Raw genomic sequence first — 26,883 nt, forward strand, 5'->3', positions numbered from 1 at the left:
AACCCACTTAGGACAACGCCACAGCAACGCGTGGCTGGGCACAGCTAGTACTAATATTATGCTATACTAATAATATAATATATTGTAAAAGGTAAAGGTATTCCCCTTTCCAGTCATGTCTGACTCTGGGGGTTGGTGCTCATCTCCATTTCTAAGCCGAAGAGCCGGTGTTGTCCATAGACACCTCCAAGGTCATGTGGCGGGCATGACTACATGGAACGCCGTATATACATATAATAGTGATAATAATATTATAATGTATTACAATATAATAATAATACACTTATTATAAATGTATATTATATATTACATGTAATATTACTAATAATATTGCAGTATAGCGGTTTAGTACAATATAGTAATATATAATGTTTATATTGTGCTATGCTAATAATATAATTTATTGTATGTACCTATAACTTGTAAGCCATCCTGAGTCCCCTTTGGGGTGAGAAGGGCGGGATATAAATGTCGCTAATAATAATAATAATACACACTAACAAACAGGTTCACGCTCTCTCTCTAGGTCACATGCAAAGACCATTCTGCACCACCCAGGTCTGGCCAGTGGAGGGCACTCCAGGGCAGGATGTTTGGGGGGGGGGGTTTGGGGTCTTGGGTGGGAAGGGGTCATGGAAGTACCTGAGCACCAGCTGCAACATGACATCTTCACAGTGGAGGCTGAGCAGCGTCCGGAAGAGGCTGAGGGACACCATGCAGAGCTGAAAGGGCCAAAAGGAGATGGACACAGGAGTCAGTCACTGCCTTCTTAAAAACCTCCCCAGTACATCGCCCGCACATTTCCCTCCTATATTTCCTACTATAAGCCCCTAGAGACAGGCCATCCCCGAGTTACAAACATCTGATTTACAAATGACTCTTAGAATGGGGCTGAGACAACAATTAGTGAGAGGAACCTGACCCTTGGAAAGAAGGGAATTCACCCCTGGTGTCACAAAAATATGATGTGCAGATTTGATAAATGTGAAGTTGGTAAATGTGGGTATGAATGAACTGTATGGAAGGAATGAATGAATGAGAGCTAATAATTATGAAGACACCATTCAAATATATTAAGGCCTGCAATGACTAACTACCTGTTTGATGGACTGTAATTAAAAGTTGCTGAACTATGATAAATGATTAGCAGATGAACTTTTGGGGGAAAACAACTTGTTTACATTAATCAGAGACAATGGCTCTTTTAAGCTAAGAAAATGTTCACAAAGTTTTTTTTATGTTAAGAAGGAAGCCAACACAAGGCTCCTTGAGAATCAACACCAGTCAAGAAGAGTCAACATTTGACAGGAAACTGAGATGGAATCAACATGTTCCAGGATGGGAAAAGTCTATTAGTAATTTACAACTTTGGGGCTGTTTATGTTGGATTAAGCCGGTTTACGTTAGATAAGTGAGATTCTACTGCAGGGGTCCCCAAACTAAGCCCCGGGGGCCGGATGTGGCCCTCCAAGGTCATTTACCTGGCCCCCACACTCAGTTTTATAGTATAATATTTTTATATCAGTTTTAATAATATAATATATTGTATATACATATAATATTGATAATAATATTATGTTATACAATATAATACTAATAATAATACCATATAATAATATTAATTATATGTTATATATTACATATAATATTACAGTATAGTGGTATAGTTCAATATAGTAATATACAATGCTAATATTGTGCTATACTAATAATATAATATATTGTATGTACATACAGCTGCTCTGATTCCCCTTCTGGGGAATAAATGTAGTAAATAAATGCAGTAAATAAATAATTTTAGACTTAGGCTCGGCCAAAGTCTGAAAGGACTTGAAGGCACACAACAACAACAATCCTAATTAACTTCACTATCTCATTGGCCAGTAGCAGGCCCACACTTTCCATTGAAATCCTGATAGGTTTATGTTGGTTAAAATTGTTTTCATTTTTAAATATTGTATTGTTCTTTCGTTGTTGTTGTTGTTGCACTACAAATAAGACATGTGCAGCATGCATAGGAATTTGTATTTTTTTTCAAATGATAATTCGGCCCCTCCACAATCTGAAGGATAGTGGACCGGCCCTCTGCTTCAAAAGTTTGAGGACCCCTGTTTTACTGTGTATATGTGTGTGTATGTGTATATATATATATATATATATATGTGTGTGTGTGTGTGTGTGTGTGTGTGTGGAGCTCTCTACATCCAAGAGAGCTACAGAACCTTGGGGACTGGCTGTACAACACTGGCTCTGCCCCTAGAGACCTATTATTAATAATATTTACATTAACTTTATTTATACCTCACCTTTCTCCCTGTGGGGACTCAAGGCGGTTAGCCATCCCACACTTTAGTCAAGTTGAAAAATATCCCTTCATATTCAGGAGTTGAGCCCCTTGCACCTTGACCCCCGTTACAACCCTACCCCAAAGCCTGCCTCCCCCCACTGTACTTCCCAGCATCCCCCATTGCACTGCATTGCTCACCCGGGAGTTGCTGGCGATGCGCCCGACCAGGGTGTCCAGGATGGTGCTGTTGTCGTGGCGATGGAGGAGGAGGAAGCGGAGGAAGGTCTTGAGGAGCGGGGTCTCGCTGATGCTGCGCAGGAAGAGGTCCAGGTAAGCCGTGCTGGCAATCATCTCCTCGATGGAGGTCTGGCAGAGAAGATCAGGGCTATCAATGGGGGTTTTGCCCCCACCCCAATCCCCAAAACAGAGTGGGGCATGGCCAATCCTTTGGAGACTCCTTCCTTCTCTGGAGGCTTTGAAGCAGAGGCCATATGACCATCTATAGGGAGGAATTGGATGGTGTCTCCCTGCCTGACAGGCTGGAGTCGGATTGGATGGCCTTTGGGGTTCTCTTCATGTTGGAAATAGCAACCTCCCAAGCCTTTCACTATTTATTTGTTAATGTATAGATTTGCTAACCTGTATTCTATGTGCATGTTGATTTCTCAGTTTGATTGTATCTCTTTAGTGTGGGAGGGGTTATAGATACAGTAGAGTCTCACTTATCCAACATAAACGGGCCAGCAGAACGTTGGATAAGCGAATATGTTGGATAATAAGGAGGGATCAAGGAAAAGTCTATTAAACATCAAATTAGGTTATGATTTTACAAACTGAGCACCAAAACATCATGTTATACAACAAATTTGACAGGAAAAGTAGTTCAATACACAGTAATGCTGTTTAGTAATTACTGTATTTACAAATTTAGCACCAAAATATCTCGATGTATTGAAAACATTGACTACAAAAATGCGTTGGATAATCCAGAACGTTGGATAAGCGAATGTTGGATAAGTGAGACTCTACTGTATGTGACTGTACTGAGCATGTCCAGACTCAGGACTCCGTTTTATAGTCATCCACCCCAGTGGAGGTAGATGCATGTTGCCATTTGGACTTCAGTAGAGAAATATTACTTATGGACCTCAGTGAATGCAACTATACTTAAAGACTATGGACAAATGATTAAGAATGATATCCTGTGTACTGAACACAGAGAGTTATATTTATTTATTTATTTATTAGACTTGTATACCGCTACTCCCAGTTTGGCTCGGAGCGGTTTATAGAAATAGATTAAAACAATACACTTAGCTTTATATCCTATCTATAACTGGACTTAAATACCGTATATACTCGAGTATAAGCCAACCCGAATATAAGCCGAGGCACCTAATTTCACCACAAAAATAGGAGAAACTTATTGACTCGAGTATAAGACGAGGGTGGGAAATGCGGCAACTACTGGTAAATTTCAAAAATAAAAATAGATATTGATGAAATTACATTATTTGAGGCATCAGTAGGCTAAATGTTTTTGAATATATATATATATATATATATATAACTAATTTAAGATAATAATAAGACTTTAATAAGATAAGACTGTCCAACTCTGATTACCTATATACTTGAGTATAAGCCGACCTGAATACAGTATAAGCCGGCCAGGACCTCACTCGAGTATAAGCCAAGGGGAGCTTTTACAGCCCTGAAAAAGCACTGAAAAACTAGGCTTATACTCGAGTATATAAGGTAAGAAATGTGCCTGTATGGTGAATTAATACAATATGTTTGTGAGTAAACAAGATAGGTTACTTTTCAAAGAAGACATTTTTTATCTCCGAGTACATATTTTAAATTAAGAGGTTTCAAGGGAGTGTATATCTTTTGGGAAATTTCAACTTCAAACAAACAAGCATCCTCTGCTAACCAAATATATTTTTGTAGTGTCTTGTCTTTGTCCTTGGCAGTTTAAAGACATGGTTCTTCAGTTTAACAGCTGAGTTACCTGTGTGCCATTACACGAATGCTTATGAATATCATTTATTCAAAGGGTTGACTTCTAACAAGGTCATGCTTTTCAAAAATATTCACATTTTCCAAAAGGATATGTGCACAGAGACTGGGTGCAGTTATTTCCAATAGGCAATGGAATTTCCAATGCCTCAAACTCTAGGATACTATGAGTCATCCCACTAAGAGTCTGGGGAGGATTTTTGCCTTTCCTGATTTCCTTCCATGTCAAAAAATATATACAAGCTTCGTATAGCAGTAAGACTATGTTAGGCCCCCAAAATAGAAGAATTATCCGAAAAAATGTGGATTATAGAATTTTTATCTCCTATAAATAGGAGATAAAAATGGTTAAAAGTCTAATATTTAGATAACTAAGATGTTAGCGGGATGACAATCATATTTTTACTGTATAGGAGTTTTGGTGATTTTGTTGCATTGAGAGTTTGGCCCACTTGTGAGTTGTTGCTTTTCCTAATTCCTTTCCAGGTCAAAAACTGAAAGTTTCCTGAAACTACTGTTTTATTTGTGCAGAAAAGTGAGGAGGTGGTTGCATTAAACCAATGCTATCAAAGATACTTTTTGCACAAATATAGACATTTTCTGCAGAATAGTTTCTATAGTTGATTGTTTAGCATGTGAGTGCTGGTTCAAGCATGTGTCAGGTTAGTCTATATTTGTTTTAGATCTAGTTTTGCAAGAGGTTGCAGCAGACAGCTTTCTAAGCATTTCATGCTGGTGACACACTTTTGTAGACAGGCCTCATTTTGCAACACAGTCATTTGGCTTTACTAGGAAACGGGAGATTAAACCAAACCCTTGCAAGCATTATGGAACCATACATAAATTATAATAATGAAACGTATATCTATATATATAAAAGAGTGATGGCATCACGGCGACCCACAAAACAACAAAACTACAGGCCTCCCAACCTCGAAATTTGACAACACAACCCATCATCCACGCCTCTAGGTTGATACAACAAAAAGAAAAGAAAAATAAAGTCCTAATTAGAGAGAGATGAATAATTGCTTTTATCCAATTGCTGCCAGTTAGAAGGCTAAGCTCCTCCAACTTGGTCTCCTAGCAACCCAATAAAAAATAATAAAAAACACTAAAAATTAATACAATAAAATACTATAACAGAAAATAACTAAAAATAATACAAGAAAATAATAAAATATAATAAATAAAAATATAACTTACAATAAAATTAATAAAAAATTGCAAATAACGTCAAATAAAAATTACACAACAATTTTTACCAATACCACCACCACTTTGCCACAGCAACGCGTGGCCGGGCACAGCTAGTAGTAATAATAATAATAATAATAATAATAATAATAATAATAATAATAATAAACTTTATTTATACCCTGCTCCATCTCCTGAAGGACTCGAGATGGCTAACACTGGGACAAGCTTAAAACAGTATTACATCAATAAAAACAGTAACACAATAAAGTCACAAAATAATAACACTTCTCACAAAAATTAAAAATAACTGAAAACATAGACAATAATCCCAATCTGTAGTCAAGCACGATAGGTCATGGGCTATTTTAAGGGGAATGGAAATCTAAAAATGCATATTCTTTGGTGGCTAGGGATGGGAACAACTAAAGGTAATGAAGTGCATGGAATGGCCAAGGCCTAGGCCTAGGCAAAGCGCATGGACAATTAATTATCAGTTACGAGAAGGCACCATATTGTAACATATTCCAGCTGTTAGGAATTGTGGGAGTTGAAGTCCAAAATACCTGGAGGGAGGGCCGAAGTTGGCCCACGCCTGCCCTAGGGGTTCTGGGGTTGCCTTTTAAAGGGGTCCCAACAAAGGTATCCCCCATCTCTGGGGCTGGACCTCATTTGGGGAGCTCTCCCCCCTCCCAATCACCAAGTGGGTCTAATTACCTTGTGCAAAGCTGGGCCCATGACCGGCACCAGGAACCCGTTGTGGATGTAGTCCACCAGCTGCTTCTGGACCAAGGGGTGTGCCACCTGGAAGGAAAGAGACAGGTGAGGGGAGGTGAGCAGGGTGGGGCATCAGCACTAAAGGTTCCAACAGCTGTGCTAAAGTGAGTGTTTAACCTGTTGGATTATGGTTGTGTGTTGGATTATGTGTATGAAATGTAAATCAAGTGTTGAAACAGTTAACAGCAGGCTAGTTTGACTGACAGCCTGTTGTGACTGCTGTTGACCTATCAGGCATGATTTCCAGCCTTGGAAGTCGGGAACTTCCTTCGGACTGAGGAATGTGCTTCTTATCTCTGTGAGTTGAGCTGTGCTTGCCGAGCGAAGAGGCTATAGAAGAATGCCAGCTCAGAGCGATGGCTTTTGCTGTGCTTTGTAAATATGTATTATAGATATTGAAATAAATGTTTGGACTTCAGACTACGGATGTGTTTGAGTCTGACATTTGAACAGGAATTGGTGTGGCAGTCGATTCACCAATTCATCGGGGTGCTGGTGTGCAGATGATTGATGGAGCTTGAAGAAACCCACGTGGCAAGTACCCTGACCTCCCACGCTATCATAACCTTCTGCAGTGGCCCAAAAGACCTTTGTAGTAAATGTAAGTGTTTGAGATCGAGAAGAAGCTGAAGATAACATGGAGACTTTGGCAATCGAAGTGAGGAATAGTTGATCCATGAAATGAACTCTGTAACCTGATGGACAGAGTATAGCAGGGACGCCTCCTTACAACTAAGGGAATACTGCATCTGGGAGACTGTTCCTTCGGCATGATGAATTAAGTAGGAAAACAACAAAGGGCATCTTGGTCCTAAACGCAGCATTTTGGCGACGATGCGCAGCTGCAGAAAGGGGTGACCGGCTGGTTGAGGACGCAAGTGGCAGAGTTTTGTGGGGAAGGAGTTGCCAAGCTCATTCATGGCTATGGTAAGTGCCTAGATTTGAATGGCGACTATGTTGAGAAGTAGTATTCTCCTATACTTTATTCATTTTTAATTCCAAAATGTAATCTACTTTCTGGATAACCCTTGTGTACACACACACATATAAAAGGCCCATTTGGCTGAGACCATTAAAGGGAAATTAGAGAAGATCATAAAAGGTTCTATAACCCAGAGGGACTGGGAAATGGAATCTCTTCCCAGAGGGGTTCAAAGGAGGGTGATGTCATGATCTCCGATCTTTGACATCCCCGGACACAGAGCAAACGGCCAGCCATAAAACCTCAGTTACCCTCTGGTATGTGAGAGCCCCTATATAAATGGGCTACAGAGAAGATTCTGGTATTCTGTACAATAAAAATCTGTTGGAATCTGCCCAGCGTGTGTCTTGGGGAAGACTTACCCACAGCACAACTGGAAGAAAAGAACCTAACAGGTGGGTAGGGTATATGACCCCTGGAGCAACTGGAGAAACAAGGATTTATAAGGATGATTTTGGTGGGATCTTCAAGTTATGTGTTGGCTGTTTGTTATCAAGTAAAGTACTATTTGAACACAGTACGAGTTTGCACTGAGGCAAAGTTGGTCATCCAGAAACCAAGGCTCAGGAGGGACAGGTATCTGCAGAAAGGAAGTGCGTCACAGGAAGTAGGTCAAAGTATTATTCCATCTGTTAGTGAATGGTTGACTGAACTGATAAAATTTGCAGGATTTGATAAACTGACCTGTCCCTTTAGAAATAAAACAATTCAATGTTTTCAAAATAATTGGAAACCTTTCACAGAATATGTAAGTAGAATATTTAAAGACTCTGGTTCATAATGGCGTTGACAAGAATACACTAACAGATAAATACATTGACAGAAAGAAGAGCGAGATTATGACAAAGGCTAGACAATCAGGTCACCTTTGTATATTTCTATGTAAATTTACATATATCTATACACATAATAAAAGTGAAAATCACAAACAGTAAGTAAGCAAGTAAGTAACTTTATTTTTCTACTCTGCCACCATCTCCCCACAGGGACTCAGGGCGGCTAACAGGGGACAACGGCCCGAAAACAGTAAACAAGTACAACAATTAAAACATATTACAATGAATAAAACACAGTAAAATCACATTATGCAAACAATACATTACATTAAGCATAAAAACCCATTAAAACATAAAGTAGGTAAAAGTAAAATAAAATACAATGAACCACCAGGATGGTGGAGGGGGATAGTATAGAGTGGCCAGATTGAACTAAAGTGCCATAGTAAAGTTATAAAGTGCTTTGGGGCAGAGGACAAAGTGCAACTATTTCTTGACCGTTGAGTGAGGATAGACGTCCAATGTATTATAAGAACTGAGGACGATGCAGAAAAATATGTAAGTTAATTTTGGTCATGGGGAGTAATTACTCAAAAGCTAATTACTAATTGAACTAAAGTGCTATAGTAAAGTTATAAAGTGCTTTGGGACAGAGGACAAAGTGCAACTATTTCTTGACCGTTGGGTGAGGATAGACGTCCAATGTATTATAAGAACCGAGAACGATGCAGAAAAATATGTAAGTTAATATGCAAGTTAATTTTGGTCATGGGGAGTAATTACTCAAAAGCTAATTACTAATTGAACTAAAGTGCCATAGTAAAGTTATAAAGTGCTTTGGGACAGAGGACAAAGTGCAACTATTTCTTGACCGTTGGGTGAGGATAGACGTCCAATTTATTATAAGAACCGAGAACGATGCAGAAAAAGATGTAAGTGAATTTTGGTCATGGGGAGTAATTACTCAAAAATGCAATGAAAGAACCAAGTTTTCAATTACTTTTTAAAAAAAGCAAGAGTGGGAGCCTGTCAAATATACATATTTTCTCTTTTATTATGTGTATAGATGTATACACATAATAACAACTGTTAATTGGTGGCTTTATATATCAATAATTATATTAAAATGTGTACACATGGGAAATAATAAAAATTGCATTCCAAGCCATGGCTGGTGTCCCAGGAGGCAGGGAGGAGGCCCAAGAAAGCCCACATCTGGGGTGCTGCCACACTGAGACCACACCCCACTCAAAGACACCCACACCCTTACCTGAATGATGGCATTGCAGAACTCCAGGGAGCTCATGAAGAGGACTAGCGAGGGGACCCCAATCCAATCCTCCCGGCGTAGGAAGTGCCAGTCGTCCCCACGGACCTCCAGCTTCCGGGGCAGTGAGGAGTAGAGGGCACTGAGGCCCGTGGCCAGGACCTGGACATTGGAAGAAGGTGGCCGTCAGAAAGGAGCCCCCAGCCATGGCCATCAGCAAGGGGAGCACCCCGGGGAAGAGATACACCCCACTGGAGCCCTGTTTGGGTCTCCAAACAGCTTACTTCGGCTCACAGCCAGCTACTCTAAAATAACATCTATTTGACCATTTATTGTCAACAAACTGAAGCTACAGCCTATTGACTGCATTTACATCCAGAGGAGTCCTACAGAACTGCTCCAAGACTACAGAGACTTTGATTTGTTTTGACTCCAAGCCAAGTTTGAGCCAATTGATTTGCACACTGATATATTGAGTTTTACAACATATTACATGCATTTGGAGAGACTGAATGTACACATACTGTGTCGCTAACAAACTTTAGTTGGAGTCTTGTTGATATATGTCTGATATATGTTTTATATTGAAAACTGCTCTGTGTAGCATTTAAATCTGGATGATTGCAGTCTATAAATCTTTGTAAGTTATGGCTGTATGCCACTACAGCTGACATAATTTGGTTATCAGTTGTATTATTATTTGTATTATTGTTAACATTATTATGTATATGATGCTCTAATATACATATTGTGTTCTATGGTTTGAACCTTTATCGTGGTGCACATTTTTCAGATATTGTTTAGAATAGACAGCTGTGTTTTGTTATTATTATATATTGAAGAAGTATGGTAGTCAGAATGGGTTGAAGCAGTGTTTCCCAACCTTTGGTCTTCCAGGTGTTTGGGACTTCAACTCCCAGAAATCCCAGCCATCATATCAGTTGTTAAGAACTGTGGGAGCTGAAGTCCAAAACACACCTGGAAGACCAAAGGTTGAGAGCCACTGGGTCAAAGAAACAGGGAGAAGGAGCAAGAAGACCAAAAAAAGGAATGAAAAGGAGGAAGATACCGTATATACTCGAGTATAAGCCGACCTGAATATAAGCCAAGGCACCTAATTTTACCACAAAAAACTGGGATAACTTATTGACCTGAGTATAAGCCGAGGGTGGGAAATGAAGCAGCTACTGGTAAATTTCAAAATAAAAAGATACCAATAAAATTACATTAATTGAGGCATCAGTAGGTTAAATGATGTAGAGTCTCACTTATCCAACCTTCGCTTATCCAACATTCTGCATTATCCAATGCAGTCTGCCTTTTAGTGGTCAAGGTTTTAGTAGTCAATGTTTTCAATACATTGCAATGTTTTGGTGCTAAAGTCATAAATATAGTAATTACTACATGTTACCGTTTATTGAACTGCTTATTCTATCAATTTGTTGTAAAACATGATGTTTTGGTTCTTAATTTGTAAAATCATAATGTAATTTGATGTTTAATAGGCTTTTCCTTAATCCCTCCTTATTATCCAACATTTTCACTTATCCAATGTTCTGCTGGCCTGTTTATGTTGGATAAGCGAGACTCTGCTCTGTGTGTGTGTGTGTGTGTGTGTATATATATATATATATATATATGGATACAGATATACAGGTACATGGGTCTATATGTATATAGGATTTGCAAAGACCTGCAAACATATGAGGGGAAAATTCATATATAAAGTTAATGTATATAGATAGATAGATACAGATATATAAGTACATAGGGATTGCAAATGCATGCAGGGGGTTAATGCATATATTTATTTATTTATTTATTTACAGCATTTATATTCTGCCCTTCTCACCTCAAAGGGGACTCAGGGCGGATCACATTGCATACATAAAGGCAAACATTCAATGCCATAACATAGAACAGAGACAGAGACAAGACGCAGGCACGAGCTGGCTTTGAACTCATGACCTCTTGGTCAGAGTGATTTGTTGCAGCTGGCTTGCTTTCTAGCCTGTGCCACAGCCCGGCCTGTATATATCTGTAGGAGAGATTAACAAATATTTCAGGGGAAAATGCTTTTATAAGATTAATGGATATATATTTTTCTTCTTCCTGACTTGCAAGGGCTTCTCTCCCTTTTCAAAACATTCCCTCGGTTAAGAGTGAGGGAAGCTTTGGAAAACACACTGATAAGGGAGTGTAAGAGAGAAATATATCAACTATTGCAAGCAATGGCCTCCAGGTTTTTAATAATCTATCCTGTATTTATTACGGTCTTGCCTTTTATGTGTTTTTAATGTAATTTTTATCCTGTATTGTTGTTTTAATTGATATATTGCATTACTGTTTTATCTGTTTTATATTGTATTATGTTGCTTATATTTTGTGCTTGTGCTGTTTGGGCCTCTGCCCCATGTAAGCCGCCCCGAGTCCCCATGGGGAGATGGTGGCAGGGTATAAATAAAGTTTTATTATTATTATTATTATTATTATTATTATTATTATTATTATTATTATTATTATTATCCAGCCTTGGTCTTGACCCCATTATAAGCCGAAGGACGCTTTTTCAGCTCAAGAGTTGAGAATTATTTCCTATTTGGACTCTCCTGGTCCACACCAGCCCAATGACCATTGTTTGATTACACAACCAACCCACACTGTTTTGTGAACTCTAGTTGGCTTCTGTAAATTAATATGGATGTTTGTTTAGATTTTATGTTATTATATAATTTTGTTTGACTACATGTAATTTAATTTACTGATGTTAGGCTTTAATTTGATGTTAGGTTTTAATGTTATTTTCATATGCAGGGTTTCTCTGGGATTTTATGTCAGCATTTGTTTGTTTTACGGAGGCATTGAATGTTTGTCATCACAATAGAGTCTCACTTATCCAACATAAACGGACCGGCAGAACGTTGGATAAGCGAAAATGTTGGATAATAAGGAGGGATTAAGGAAAAGACTATTAAACATCAAATTACATTATGATTTTACAAATTAAGCATCATGTTTTACAACGAATCGACACAAAAAGCAGTTCAGTACATAGTAACGTTATGTACTAATTACTGTATTTACGAATTTAACACCAAAACATCGCAATGTATTGAAAACAGTGACTACAAAAAACTGCATTGGATAATACAGAATGTTGGATAAGCGAGACTCTACTGTATATGTTGGAATCCACCCTGAGTCCCCTTGGGGAGATAGAGTGGAATACAAATAAAGTTTATTATTATTTATTATTATTAGAAATACAATAAATAAGGGCCAGGCTAATAACCAGCTGCAATAAATCACTACTGACCGAGAGGTCATGAGTTCGAAGCCCGGGTCGGGTTAAGCCCCTGACCATTAAATAGCCAGGATTGCTAAGCAGCCTGAAAGACAGTTGCATCTGTCAACTAGGAAATTTAGGTACGCTTTATGCGGGAGGCTAATTTAACTAATTTACAACACCATAAAACTGCCAGCAATGAGGAAGGAATGAGGAAGTACAGCACTCGGTGTCACTTGTGGACGGTGAAGCAACAGCTCCCCCTGTGGCCGGAATCGATCATACCCTCATGAAGCTGGAAATGTTAAAATTGTCTCTGTGTGTGTCTATACTGTATGTTGTTTGTCTGATGGCATTGAATGTTTGCCATATATATGTTCATTGTAATCCACCCTGAGTCCCCTTCGGGGTGAGAAAAAAGGGCAGAATATAAATACTGTAAATTAATAAATAAATAATATAAATAAAAATATCGGCTGAATATCAGTAAGTAGCAGCTGTTGATTTAGAATTCAGGACTCAAATGATGAAACCAAGGGAAGTCCCTGTCCCATCCTCCGTCCCCAATAATAAACCAATGGCTGGAAACATCACATATTTCTCCTGTGCATAAAAGGTGAGGTTGGGCTGCCTATTCAGGCATTTATCTTATGTGAAGAGAGAACCCCCTGAGCCTGCTACCCCTTACCGGGCAGAAGTAGGATCCATCGGCGATGTAGCGTGCGACGGTGTGGCTCCCGGCAGAGGCGGCCATGAGGAGGAGGAGCGCGTCGCGGGCCTGCTGCCCGACGACCCCTTCGTGGTGGATGAAGGGGACCAGGAGGGAGAAGAGCAGGAGATCCGGGGGCCCCGTCTCGGAGGAAGAAGAGGATGAAGAGGAGGAGGAGGGGCCCTGCAGGAAGAAGAGCTCCAGGAGGGCCGGCTCCCGGGCCACGGAGACGCAGAGCTGGCTGAGCAGCAGCACCAGGTTGCTCTCGAGGAGTGGGGAGGCCGGCCCGGCACAGAGGCTGAGCAGGCGCAGGAGCGGGGCCAGCAGGGGCCGGTGGGCCAGCAGGGGCTGGTGGGACTGGCTGATGAGCATCTCAAAGAGCTTGAGCAGCTCCACCTTGCGCTCCTCGGGGAGGGCCTCGCGCTGCAGGTACCACCCCACCAGCCGCTCCAGCACCCGCTCTGTCACCACCAGCTCCAGGATGGGGCCCATCGCGGGGCCCTCCCCGCCGCGGGGCCGCTCCTCCTCCGCCAGCAGCGTCAGCATCTGGTACGTGTTGTTGCGCACCGCGCTCAGGTCGTCCGCAGGGGGCCCTCCTCGCGAGGAAGAGGAGGACGAGGAGGAGGAAGGCGGGCCCCGCTTCTCCAGGATACGCAGCACCTGCACGGAACCAGGACAGCCGTTATAGGACTCCAGAGCAGATTTGATTAATGTGGATTTAATATGTGTGGGTATGAATGAATTGAATGAAAGGTGTATCATGTCAGACTACACAGAGAAGCCATTGAAATCCACAAGCATGTGGACAACTTCAACAGAAAGGAGGAAACCATGAAACTGAACAAAATCTGGCTACCAGTATTACAAAACTCAAAAATCAGAACAGTAGATTGGAAGCAACTCTCTGAGGGCAGAGGAGCCCCAGGGACGGCTAATGACTCTGAACAAAGGATGCCCCCCAGGCAAGCGACGAACCTTTCCAATGCTAATTAGGGTGATTAACTGCAACATTAACTGGCTTCCAACTGACAAAGGACTCTTGTCACACCCTGGACTCTCCACAGATATATATTTATCTTCCTTGCTTAGTCTCTCCATGCCTCACAACCTCTGAGGATGCCTGCCATAGATGTGGGCGAAATGTCAGGAGAGAATACTTCTGGAACATGGCCACACAGCCCGAAAGACATACAACAACCCCACTAACTGCATGCTTGCTGAACTTTAATTAAAAGTTGCCGATAAGAACTGTGACAAATGATTACATTCCTGATGATGAACTTTTGGGAGACAATGACTCTTTTATGTTAAGGAAATGTTTACAAGATTTCTTACATTAAGAAGGAAATCAACACAGAGCTGCTTGTATTTGCTAACACCAAATCAAGCAGAGTCAACATCTGCCAGGAAACTGAGATGGAATTAACATTTTCCAGGTTGGAAGATGTCTGTCAGTAGTTTACAACTTTGGGACAATATCAGTGAAATACTGCTATATAAGAGACCTTATGACAATCCAAAAAGTGTGACAGACAGCGAGCTGTTCACCTGCCATTCTCTGTGGAGATGGTGTATGGGAGTGTAGTTACATAGAAACTGTATGTCTGTTTGTCTAATGTCGTTCTTTGTGTAAAATTGCAAAAGTTCCGATATACCCTCTCACACTGAAAATGCAATAAAAAGAACCTTTGTTTAAAAAGTATTCATGACACTGAAGAGTGGTGCCAAAACACACTAATTCCAACACTCCGGTCCTCTGGTCAACTTGAACTTCAGTTCCCAGAATCTCTGACCAAAGTGGCTGAGTTCTTCTGGGAGTTGGAAGTCCAAAACATTTGGAGGACCACAATTTGGAAATCATTGCTCTACAGTGTACATAGATGCATCCCAGTCTCTGAGGCACCACCTACACTGCCGTCATAATGCTGATTGAATTATTTACATGGCAGTGCAGACTCACACAATTCAGTTCAATCTGTATTATATGGCAGTGAAAATAGGGCCTGAAACTACCATAAGGCCTCTCTCTGCCTCCCGAAGCCTGACACACAGACACACGAGAGTCAGCCTCAGTAATTCTTCCACCAAAGTTAAGAGAACTCTCTTTTGTCTGCTTACTCTTTTATACGAGATGCACCTGCAACAAAGGTAAGCTCTGACCTTCTTCTAAACCTCCCCAGAGCATCTACCTGAGCATTTCCTCTCCTGTTTCCTACCCTAAGGTCATATGTAGCACTGGCGATGCTGCTATAAATAACCAAATATTCCTACTACACAAAGGATCTATTAAGGAGGATGGGAGAGAAAACGGGGCCTCTCTGCCCTTTAGCCCACTGCTTTAAATCAGGAAGAACTTCCTGGTGGTAGGAAGAGTTGTTGGGCATTTGAATAAGCTTCTGTCTCAGAGTTTGGTGGAGTCTGTTTCTCTGGAAATTTTCAAGCAGAAGCTGGATGGCCACCTGCTGGGAGGGCTTAGATGGTGCCCTCCTAACCTGATAGAAAGGGAGATGGACTAGATGAGCTTTGGGGATCCCTTCCAACTCTGGCCTCCTAAGATAGTGGACTTTCTCTGGAGAGTTTTAAGCAGAGACTGGATGTCATTTGTCAGCAGTATTGCTATATTTACTCAAATCTAATGCTCAACTTTTTTGGCTAAGTGACCTTCGCATAATACGGTGATCCTAGTGCTGAGCCAAATCAAAAGGGGAGGCTGCTTCAGGAGCTGCACCTGGCACTCCTATTTGAGGGGCATCACCTCTCATTTAATTGCCACTGCTCAATGCTGTGCAACCCTGGGATATATAGTTTGGCCACAGCCTTCTTTGGCAGAGGATACTCAGACCTTGTAAAACTTCAGGCCCCATCCACAGCATTGAGCCAGGGCAAGCTTCAATTTCTGTAAGCTTTGGTGTTCTAACATTGAACACTGTACTGCAAACCTTTTTTGGCCAAATTGCAAAGAGTGTAGTTTTTGCCGCTGCGCATTACATTTGGCAGCAAATACAGGGTTTTGAAAATCAAGGTGCGCATTAGATTCAAAGACGCATTGGCCCGAGTCAGTACGGGTATTCTATGATTTCAGAATTGTCCCCGTCGCCTCTCTGCGCTGCATTTACAATCTGGATTCCTAAAAGGTACCTGCTGCAGAGGCGCATTTGCAATCTGGACTCACCTGGGCCCAGTGGTTCTTGAAGACCATGAGGCAGGTCTCTGGGTCGGCCGTGACGGGGCTCTGGAGGCTGGGGGCCCGGCTGGAGCGATGCCCAGATGCCCCCCGGGGGTTCAGCTTGCTCAGCCAGCTCATCCTCTCCATGGGAAGGAGCAGGAGGAGGAGGAGGAAGAAGGGGGCAGAGAGGCCGCAGGCAGGTCAAGGGTCATGGGCGTCTGCCCAGCAGGGCTCTGGTGGGGGCTGCCATGGTGGCCGCTGAGTGAGGAGGAGGAGGAGGAAGAAGAAGAGGATGGAGCTGGTCAGGTAGGGAGGGGCAGCCGGTCCGAGGGGCAGCGGGCCCCATGGCGAGACGGAGAGGGCACCACACTGTGAGGGGAGAGAGAAACACGAGACCAAGTGAGAGACAAGGACAAGAAAGTGCATTTGCAATCTGGATTCCTAAAAAGGACCTGCTGCACAAGGGCATTTGCAATCTGGATTCCTAAAGGCACCTGTAGCAGAAATGCATTTGCATTCTGGATTCCTAAAGGCAACCGGTGTTGAGGTGCGTTTGCAACCTGGATTCCTAAAAGGCACCTGTAGCAGAAATGCATTTGCATTCTGGATTCCTAAAGGCATCTGGTGCAGAGATGCGTTTGCAACCTGGATTCCTAAAAAGGTACCTGCTGAGGAAGTGCATTTAAATCTGGATTCCTAAAAGGCACCTGTAATAATAATAATAATAATAATAATAATAATAATAATAATAATAATAATAATAATAATACATCACACAGTCCTAGACACTTGGGAAGTGTTCGACTTGTGATTTTGTGAAACGAAACCCAGCATATCTATCTTGTTTGCTGTGTCATACAACGTCGTTGTGTCAATAATAATAATAATAATAATAATAATAATTTTATTCTTATACCCCGCCCCATCTCCCCGAAGGAACTTGGGGCGGCTTACATGGAGCCAAGCCCGAACAGAACAATATAAAAACAAAACAATAAAACCAATCAATCAGACAATAAAAGCAAGTCATAAAAAACCACATACAAGAAAAAGTGTTAAAATCATGGATTGGGTTCAAAAAATCTAGGCCAAAGTGCTAAAAGTGCAAATATATCATGTCATCAGGGGAGGGTAGTTACTCAGCTATGATGGCTATAAAGTGCCATTATAATACTGGGGAAGGGAAACACTGTTAATGGACAACAGGTTGATCCTACAGAGATCAGTCACCAAAAGCCTCTCGGAAGAGCCAAGTCTTCAGGCTCGTCCGAAAGGAGAGGAGGGTAGGGGCCTGCCTAATCTCCCTGGGGAGCGAGTTCCAGAGCCGGGGGGCCACGATAGAGAAGGCCCTCTCCCTCGTCCCCACCAGCCGTGATTGTGAAGGTGGTGGGAGTGAGAGGAGGGCCTCCCCCGACGAACGAAGAGGTCGTGCAGGTTCATAGGGGGAGATGCGGTCTCGAAAGCAGGTGGGTCCTAAACTGTTTAGGGCTTTGTAGGTGATAACCTGCACCTTGAATTGGGCCCGAAACGCAGAAATGCGTTTGCAATCTGGATTCCTAAAGGCACCTGGTACAGAGGCACATTTGCAATCTGGATTCCTAAAAAGTACCTGCTGAGGAAGTGCATTTAAATCTGTATTCCTAAAAGGCACCTAGTGCAGAGGGAGGCCTTGCCCCACACTCCCTCCTGGATCTCAAGGCAACCCAAGGGCCCAAGGCCACTGACACCATCCTTACAGGGCAAGGAATGTACCTGCACTGGGCACCGGAGGCCAATCCCCACTTAAAAGAAGCAGCACCTGCTTGGCCCAGCTGCCACTCACCCAGGAGAAGGCCCCACTGCTTCCAGGGGAAGGTGTCCTCCAGAGGCCCTTGGGCTGTGGCCCTTTCCCCAGCACCTTTCGCTTGTGGGCTCAGATACTAGAGACACAAAGGCGGAAGGAAGGAAGGATCTCTGCCGCTCCCTGCGGGGTTGGACTCTGCCCCAGCTGAGAGGGGGGGGGGGAGCAGCACAGGAAGGGCCCCAAGGACTACAGAAAGGTCAAGTTTTGCCTGGAAATCACAAAAGGAATGAGGGCAGGTGGAGAAGAGGCTAAAGGGTGCACCTGTCCTGCACTTCGACCACCATGGAGCAGTTCTATGGGATCCTAGGCATGGCTGTTGAAAGCTAAAGCCTTGCAGAATCACAACTCCCAGGACTTCACAGCATTGTGCCACGGCAGTTAGAGTGAGGCCAAACTGTCTCCATTCTACAGTGCAGACACACCCTGAACTGTAGGCAGGAGGCAGGGAATGTTCCTTCCCCTCACTGATGTAGGAAAAATAATAATAATAATAATAATAATAATAATAATAATAATAATAATAATAATAATAATAATAAATATTTATTTATACCCCGCCACCATCTCCCCGTGGGGACTCGGGGCGGCTTACATGGGGCAGAGGCCCAAACAACATAAGGACAAAATATAAGCAACATAATACAAACACAATATGAAACAGATAAAACAGTAATGCAATATATCAATTAAAACAACAATAGAGGATAAAAATGGGGGCTGGGTGACCCCGCGAAAACTGCAAAAGAGGCCTGGGTCAGACTAGATGGCCTCAATGGTCCTGTTCATTCTTGCATATCAGTACTTCTCGGGGGGGGGGGGGGGGTCAGGTACTGAGGCTGTGGGAAGGCACACCTTTAGTCTCTTTTAAGAAAGGAAAGTGGGATCATCACCATCATCATTATCATCAACAACAACAACAAAAACAACAGCATGCCATTGCAGTAATGATCACGAGAGTGGGCAAGGGCTGACCCTGACCTTTGGGGGCTCTTTCCTCTGTTCCGCCCTATCCTAGCTGCAGGCATCAGCGTGCAAAACAAATACAAAGGAACAGAAGATTATTTGCTGGGGAGGTCTGGGCAGAGCTGCGGTTGCAGAAGGATAAGGGCCAGCCCGAACATGTCTAGAGAAGGGCCACCAAAACAGTCAAAGGTGTGGAAATGAGAAATCCTCCTGAGGAGGGCCATGGGGAGTTGGGGAGGTTGGGCTTGGAGAAGAGAAGGCTGAGAGAAAGGGACATGAGAGCCAGGCTTAAGCAATTTATTTATTTATTTTATTTACAACATTTATATCCCACCCTTCTCACCCGAGGGGACTCAGGGCTGCTTACAAAAATTGGCAAAATTTAATGCCCAAAATACAATCATAAAAACAAAACAATAACAGATCTGTTAATAACATTGTTAAAACACATTATAAAACCTTAAAAACGTATATATAATTAATTCCATTCGTCCGAGATCCTCAATTGGAAGGAAGTCACATTATTTCCCGAGACTAATGCATCATGGAGCAAGGGATTTGCATTCCAAGAAAAGAGATTTCACGTAAACATGAAGAACAACTTCCTGACAAAGATGTTCAATGTGTTGTCGAAGGCTTTCATGGCCAGGATCACAGGGTTGTTGTATGTCTTTCGGGCTGTGTGGCCATGTTCCAGAAGTATTCTCTCCTGACGTTTCGCCCACATCTGTGGCAGGCATCCTCAGAGGTTGGGAGGTACCTCACAACCTCTGAGGATGCCTGCCATAGATGTAGGTGAAACATCTGGAGAGAATACTTCTGGAACATGGCCAGGCAGCCCCAAAGACTCACCGCAACCCATTCCACAGATATATCAACCCCACTTGCCTAGTTTCCAGCAGACCTCACAACCCCTGAGGATGCCTGCCATAGATGTGGGCGAAACGTCGGGAGAGTATGCTTCTGGAACATAACAACAACAACAACAACAACATGGCCAGGATCACAGGGTTGTTGTATGTCTTTCGGGCTGTGTGGCCATGTTGCAGAAGCATTCTCTCCTGATGTTTCGCCCACATCTATGGCAGGTAGTGGCGTAGTGGGCTAAGTGACTTGAAGGCTGGGTTGCTGACCTGAAAGCTGCCAGGTTCGAATCCCACCCGGGGAGAGTGCGGTTGAGCTCCCTCTATCAGCTCCAGCTCCATGCGGGGACATGAGAGAAGCCTCCCACAAGGATGGTAAAAACATCAAAAACATCCGGGCGTCCCCTGGGCAACATCCTTGCAGACGGCCAATTCTCTCACTCCAGAAGCAACTCAAGTTGCTCCTGACACGAAAAAAAAAAAATCTTCAGAGGTTGGGAGGTATGGATAAACTAGGCAAGGAAAGGAAAAAATATATATCTGTGGAGAGTCCAGGGTGTGGCAAGAGTCCTTTGTCACTGGGAAGCCAGCATTAATGTTTCAGTTAATCACCCTAATTAGCATCGGAAAGGTTTTGTCTCTTGCCTGGGGGGCATCCTTTGTTCAGTCATTAGCCGTCCTTGGGGCTCCTCTGCCCTCAGAGTGTTGGTTCCCATCTACTGTTTTGATTTTAGAGTTTTTTAATACTGGTAGCCAGATTTTGTTCATTTTCATGGTTTCCTCCTTTCTGTTGAAGTTGTCCACATGCTTGTGGGTTTCAATGGCTTTTCTGTGTAGTCTGACATGATAGTTGTTGGTGTGGTCCAGCATTTCTGTGTTCTCTGAGGATGCCTGCCATAGATGTGGGCGAAACGTCAGGAGAGAATACTTCTGGAACATGGCCACACAGCCCAAAAGACATACAACAACTGACAGTCGGAGCTATTTGGCAGTGGAATATGCTCCTGTCTTGAAGTGTGGAGGTTCTCAAGCAGAGGCTGGATGGCCTTCTGTCAGGAAGGCTTGTGTTGTGTGTTCCTGGCAGAAAGGGACTGGACTGGATGGCCTTTGGGAGCCCCTTCCACCTCTCTGACTCCAAGGCAGCCCCACCCAGTCGGGAAGTGTAGAAGTGGTCCTGGCTCCTTGCCGCCTCCCCAGGACTTTGGCTCCTTCCTGCAGGACTGGGGCCAAAGGCCCGCCACACCCTGCGCTGCTGGAGCATGTGTTTGTGCAAGGAGTTATTTATGCCTCATTCATGCCATTCATTCCTCCCTTCCTCCCTCCTTCTGTCTTTGGAAGGACTGGACTCAAGGGCAGGGAACGAAGGCGGGGAGGGAGGGCTTTTCCATTAATTCAAGGGAGTGTGTTTGTTTTAGATCTGGTTCTGTAGTACAGGGGTCCCCAAACTAAGGCCCGGGGGGGGGCCACATGCGGCCCATCAAAGCCATTTATCCGGCCCCCGCTGTGGCAGCTCCCTCCTCCTCCTTCACCTTCCAAAGCTTTGCTTATTTATAATGGTACAGTAGAGTCTCACTTATCCAACATAAACAGGCCGGCAGAACGTTGGATAAGCGAATATGTTGGATAATAAGGAGAGATTAAGAAGAATTTATTTATTTACAGTATTTATATTCCGCCCTTCTCACCCCGAAGGGGACTCAGGGCGGATCACATTATAACACACATAGGGCAAACATTCAATGCCCATAAACACATCAAACAGAGACTGAGAGACACACGCAGAGGCAAGTTAACCTTCTTCTGAGGGGATGTTCGATTCTGGCCACAGCGGGGAGCAGCTGCTTTATCATCCACACTGACGGCACTTCCTCACTTCCTCATTCCAGGTCATAAATTAGTTAATCTTGCCTCCCCACTTTAAAGTGGTACCTTATCTCCTACTTGATAGATGCAACTATCTTTCGGGTTGCTAGGTCAGCAACGAGCAGGGGCTATTTTTTTATTTTTAATTGACGGGTGCTCACCCCACCACGGGCTGGCCTCGAACTCATGACCTCATGGTCAGAGTGATTTAAGGCAGCTGCTCAACAGCTGCGCCACAGCCCGGCCCCTATTAAACATCAAATTAGGTTATGATTTTACAAATTAAGCACCAAAAACATCATGTCATACAACAAATTTGACAGAAAAAGTAGTTCAATACGCAGTAATGCTATGTAGTAATTACTGTATTTACGAATCTAGCACCAAAATATCACAATGTATTGAAAACATTGACTACAAAAATGCGTTGGATAATCCAGAACGTTGGATAAGCGAGTGTTGGATAAGTGAGACTCTACTGTATTTTAATTATTATTTAATTAATTATTAATTATTAAGGGGTGTTTTGCTAGTGCTTTTGGTGCACAAAAGCAGAAGGGGGGTGGACTAAATAGCACAAGGGGTCTCTTCCAACTCTCTTTGTTGTTGTTGCAGTTGTTGTTGTTGTTGTTATTGGCACAAAGGCATAGTATAACACAGCAAATGAGATCTATATGCTGGATTTCGAATCACAAAATCACAAGTCGAACTCTTCCCAAGCGTTCAGGACTCTGTGATTTATTATTATTATTATTATTATTATTATTATTATTATTATTATTATTATTATTACCGGAGCCCCCGGTGGCCTAGGGGATAAAAGCCTCGCGACTTGAAGGTTGGGTTGCTGACCTGAAAGCTGCCAGGTTTGAATCCCACCTGGGGAGAGCGTGGATGAGCTCCCTCTATCAGCTCCAGCTCCATGCGGGGACATGAGAGAAGCCTCCCACAAGGATGGTAAAAACATCAAAACATCCGGGCGTCCCCTGGGCAACATCCTTGCAGACGGCCAATTCTCTCACTCCAGAAGCAACTCCGGTTGCTCCTGACACGAAAAAAAAAAAATATTATTAACAACATTGAAGCTGGGTGGCCATCTGTCAGGGGTGCTTTGTTTGTGCTTTTGGTGCACAAAGGCAGAAGGGAGTTGAACTAAATGATCCAAGGGGTCTCTTTCAACCTTCTTTATTATTTTGTTGTTGTTAATGATGATGATGATTAACGTTGAGGCTGTATTTGTTCCCATTTTGTTTGTTTGTTTGTTTTACTTCAAAATAAGAGAAGTGCAGTGTGCATATGAATTTGTTCATAGTTTTTTTTTTTAAATGGTCTGAAAGATTGTGAACTGGCCCCCCGTTTAAAAAGTTTGGGGACCCCTGCTGTAGTACATATCTCATTGAACAGGCATGGGCAAACCTGGGCCCTCCAGGTGTTTTGGACTTCAACTCCCACAATTCCTAACAGCCGGTAGGCTGTTAGGAATTGTGGGAGTTGAAGTCCAAAACACCTGGAGGGCCCAGGTTTGCCCGTGCCTGTCATAGAAGCTATTTACTATAGGCCCCAGCTTCATATTGTGCCATCCCAAAAACTCAAGGAAAAGCAAACTTAGACCAATAAAGACAAAGTTAATGCAACACATTTTTGCTGAATTCCACAAGAGAGGAGAGAAACATGGCCAAACGCCCAAACACACTTCTGTGTTGAACTTTGAAACCTGACCTGACCCCAGCCCCCTTGGAGTCTAAAATTGGATGTCCAGCAGGGTAAAAATAGCCAGAGAGGGTGGGAGGCGCCTCTGGGTCTTAAGAGCCCCCTACTAGCTTCTGAGAAGAGAATGGGAGGGGTCCCAACCCACATGGGTCTTGGTCTCAGAGGCATTCATTCCTCTGCAAATGCAAGGGAAAGGGTTTCCAAGTATTTCCTAATGTGGGTGGGTTGGGGCAGGGGCAATCCTGTTCATTAGGAAAATCGGTCAGCCTGAAATGATTCATTTCAAATGCACGTTGTATTGGTATGCATAGTTGCAATGTGTTTTGATCTCTCTGCTGTGTCTTTGAAGATAGGTATTCCAATGGTCTTGTGTTTTGTTTATGTATTTTAACTATGCTGGGCCCATTTGGATGGCCCTGGAGGCCTCCTATAATTCTACGATGCCATTATCAGCCTCATCATATTAAAGCAGGCATGGGCAAACTTCGGCCTTCCAGGTGTTTGGGACTCCAACTCCCACAATTCATAATAGCCTACTGGAGCATGGATCCACTTTAAATCCGGTTGCTGCCTCCTGCAGAATTCTGGTGTTTGTAGTTTAGTGAGGCCCAGGTCCTGCCTGGCTGAGCAATTTAAAGGCCCCTCCCTAAACTACAAGCCCCAGAACTCTGCAGGAGGCAGAAACTGGATTTAAAGTGGATCCATGCTCTAGTGCAGGGGTCCCCAAACTAAGGCCTGTGGGCCAGATGTGGCTCTCCAAGGTCATTTACCTGGCTCCTGTCCTAAACTTTAGACTTAGGGTTGACCTAAGTCCAGCTGGTTTTGGAGGTCTCTTTGTTTACTAATGGCCTTATGAGATCATCTAGATGGTCTTTGAAGATCTCTTTGCTTAGCTATGGCCTTATGAGACCATCTAGATAGCTTTTGGAGGTCACTTTCCTTACCTATAGTCATATGAGACCGTTTAGATGGCCTTTGAGGGTCCCTTACCTATGGTTTTATGAGATTGTCTAGATGGCCTTTGGGGACCCCTTTCCTTACCTATGGTCTTATGAAACCATCTGGATGATCTTTGAGGGTTCCCTTTCTTATCTATGGTCTTCTGATGGCCTGATGAGATAATCTAGATGGCCTTTGAGGGTCCCTTTCCTTACCGATGATCTAATGAGACCATCTAGATGGTCTTTGGAGGTCTCTTTGCTTACCTATGGTCTTATGAGATCGTCCAGATCAGGGGTCACCAAACTAAGGCCCATGGGCCGGATGCGGCCCTCCAAGGTCACTTACCTGGCCTCTGTCCTAAACTTTAGATTTAGGGTTGACCTAAGTCTGAAATGACTTGAAGGCACACAACAAAACAATCCTAATTTTGGACTATTTCATCATAGTCCGGGCCCCCAACAGTATGAGGGACTGTGAATCGGCCCTCCACTTACAAAGTTTAAGGACCCCTGTTCTAGTGGATGAGGTTCCGTGATATCCCACCTCGAGCCACCACCATCATCATCACTATCACCTACCAGTGGTTCCAAACCTTTGGGCCTCCGGGTGTTTTGCGCTTCAGCTCACATAGTTCCTAACAGCTGGTAAGCTGGCAGGGATTTCTGGGAGTTGAGGTTGAGAACTACTGATTCTTTGCCTCCATGGAGCTGAAGGACCCACATCCCACAAACGAAAGCTGACTGGCACAGCCTGGGGATCACATTCAGACACAGTGAAGACATCTGCCCTTGTGCTTGGTTACTCTGCTGCTGAATACGCAGGCCCAGTCTGGAAAACATCTCATCATGTTAAAACATTAGATGTGGCTCTTAAGGAGACATGCCACATCATCACAAGATGTCTACACCCCACACCACTGGATAAATTATACTGTTTAGCTGGCATTGCACCACCTGACATCTACTGAGAAGTAGCAGTCAGCAATGAAAGGACCAAGGCATTGACATCTCCGGCCCACCCTCTATTTGGGTATCAGCTAGCACACCAACAGCTTAAATCAAGAAGTAGATTTCTAAGTTCGACAGAGATACTCGCAGGAACACCCCAGTAAGTGAGAGCCCAAAAATGGCAGGCTAAAACCTGGAACTTCAATCCATGGCTGATGCTGGATGAGAGACTCTCTCCTGGGCACACAGAAGACAGGGTGACTTGGAAGGCGCTCTTGGCATCACGAGATGCAGAGCCAACCTTAAGAAATAGGGCCACAAAGTGGAGTCCACAACATGCGAGTGTGGAGAAGAGCAAATCACAGACCACGGACTACAATGCAGCCTGAGCCCTGCAACATATACAATGTCAACACCAGAGGCACTCCAAGTGGCCAGATACTGGTCAAAGGACATTTAATATAATTCCAAGTTGTTGTTTTTTAAAACTCCGTGTTTTCAAATACATTACAACTTGTACCCTCAGTTCGCTTCTAACACAATAAATAAATAAAACCCCACAAACCAAGCAAGAAAGGCCTAGCACTGTTGATACCCTTTCAAACACACACACACACACACAAACCCCTTGTTCTAGAACAGTGATGGCCAACCTGTGGCACGCATGTCAGCACTGACATGCTTAGCCATTTTTGCTGACACGCTGCTGCATGCAGATTGATTGGATGACTATGTCTTTTGTGGCCAAATTTGGTGTGATTTGGTCCAGTGGTTTTGTTGTTTACTCCATGGGAATTATGCACATTACACACACACACACACACACACACACACATATTCATTCTATTATTATTCTATTATTGTAGTATATTATCATATTATTATTATTTTTATATTATTCATTATTCATGACTACATTGAAACTAAAATAGAGAGAAATCATCATGGAAATAATGGTAGTAAATAGTTTTTGATTTATTGAATACAGTTATATATTACAATTATATATATTTTGTTAAACTATACATACTGTGAAATTATGGGGTTTTTTTTCTCGAAGTGACACACCACCCAAGTCATGCTAGGTATTTTGGCAAATTTTGACACACCAAGCGCAAAAGCTTGCCCATTATTGTTCTAGAACATGGCCATACAGCCCGGAAAACATACAACCACCCTGTGATCCCAGCCATGAAAGCCTTCGACAACACATTAAACCCCTTGTTGCTTTGCATGAGCTGCTTTGAAAGCCAGGGGCTCCTAGTCAGACCCACTCCCCACAA

General features: G+C 43.0%; 1 protein-coding gene across 3 annotated transcripts in view; it reads right to left on the minus strand.

Moving 5' to 3' along the window:
• Positions 1–642: 642 nt before the first annotated feature.
• LOC100560945 (FHF complex subunit HOOK-interacting protein 1B) overlaps positions 643–26,883 on the minus strand; it is a gene marked incomplete at its 3' end in the record, with an annotated part of 43,118 nt that continues 16,877 nt past the window's right edge. For 2 of the 3 annotated variants that reach the window (XM_062966931.1, XM_062966932.1), the window contains 6 exon segments: positions 643–722; positions 2,486–2,653; positions 6,224–6,310; positions 9,312–9,470; positions 13,283–13,963; positions 16,476–16,838. In XM_062966931.1, the coding sequence (XP_062823001.1) occupies positions 643–722; positions 2,486–2,653; positions 6,224–6,310; positions 9,312–9,470; positions 13,283–13,963; positions 16,476–16,616 (1,316 nt within the window). 3 annotated transcript variants of the gene reach the window in all.

The sequence above is a fragment of the Anolis carolinensis genome, unplaced genomic scaffold, assembly GCF_035594765.1.
Source record: "Anolis carolinensis isolate JA03-04 unplaced genomic scaffold, rAnoCar3.1.pri scaffold_46, whole genome shotgun sequence".
In the NCBI taxonomy this organism is placed as follows: Eukaryota; Metazoa; Chordata; class Lepidosauria; order Squamata; family Dactyloidae; genus Anolis; species Anolis carolinensis.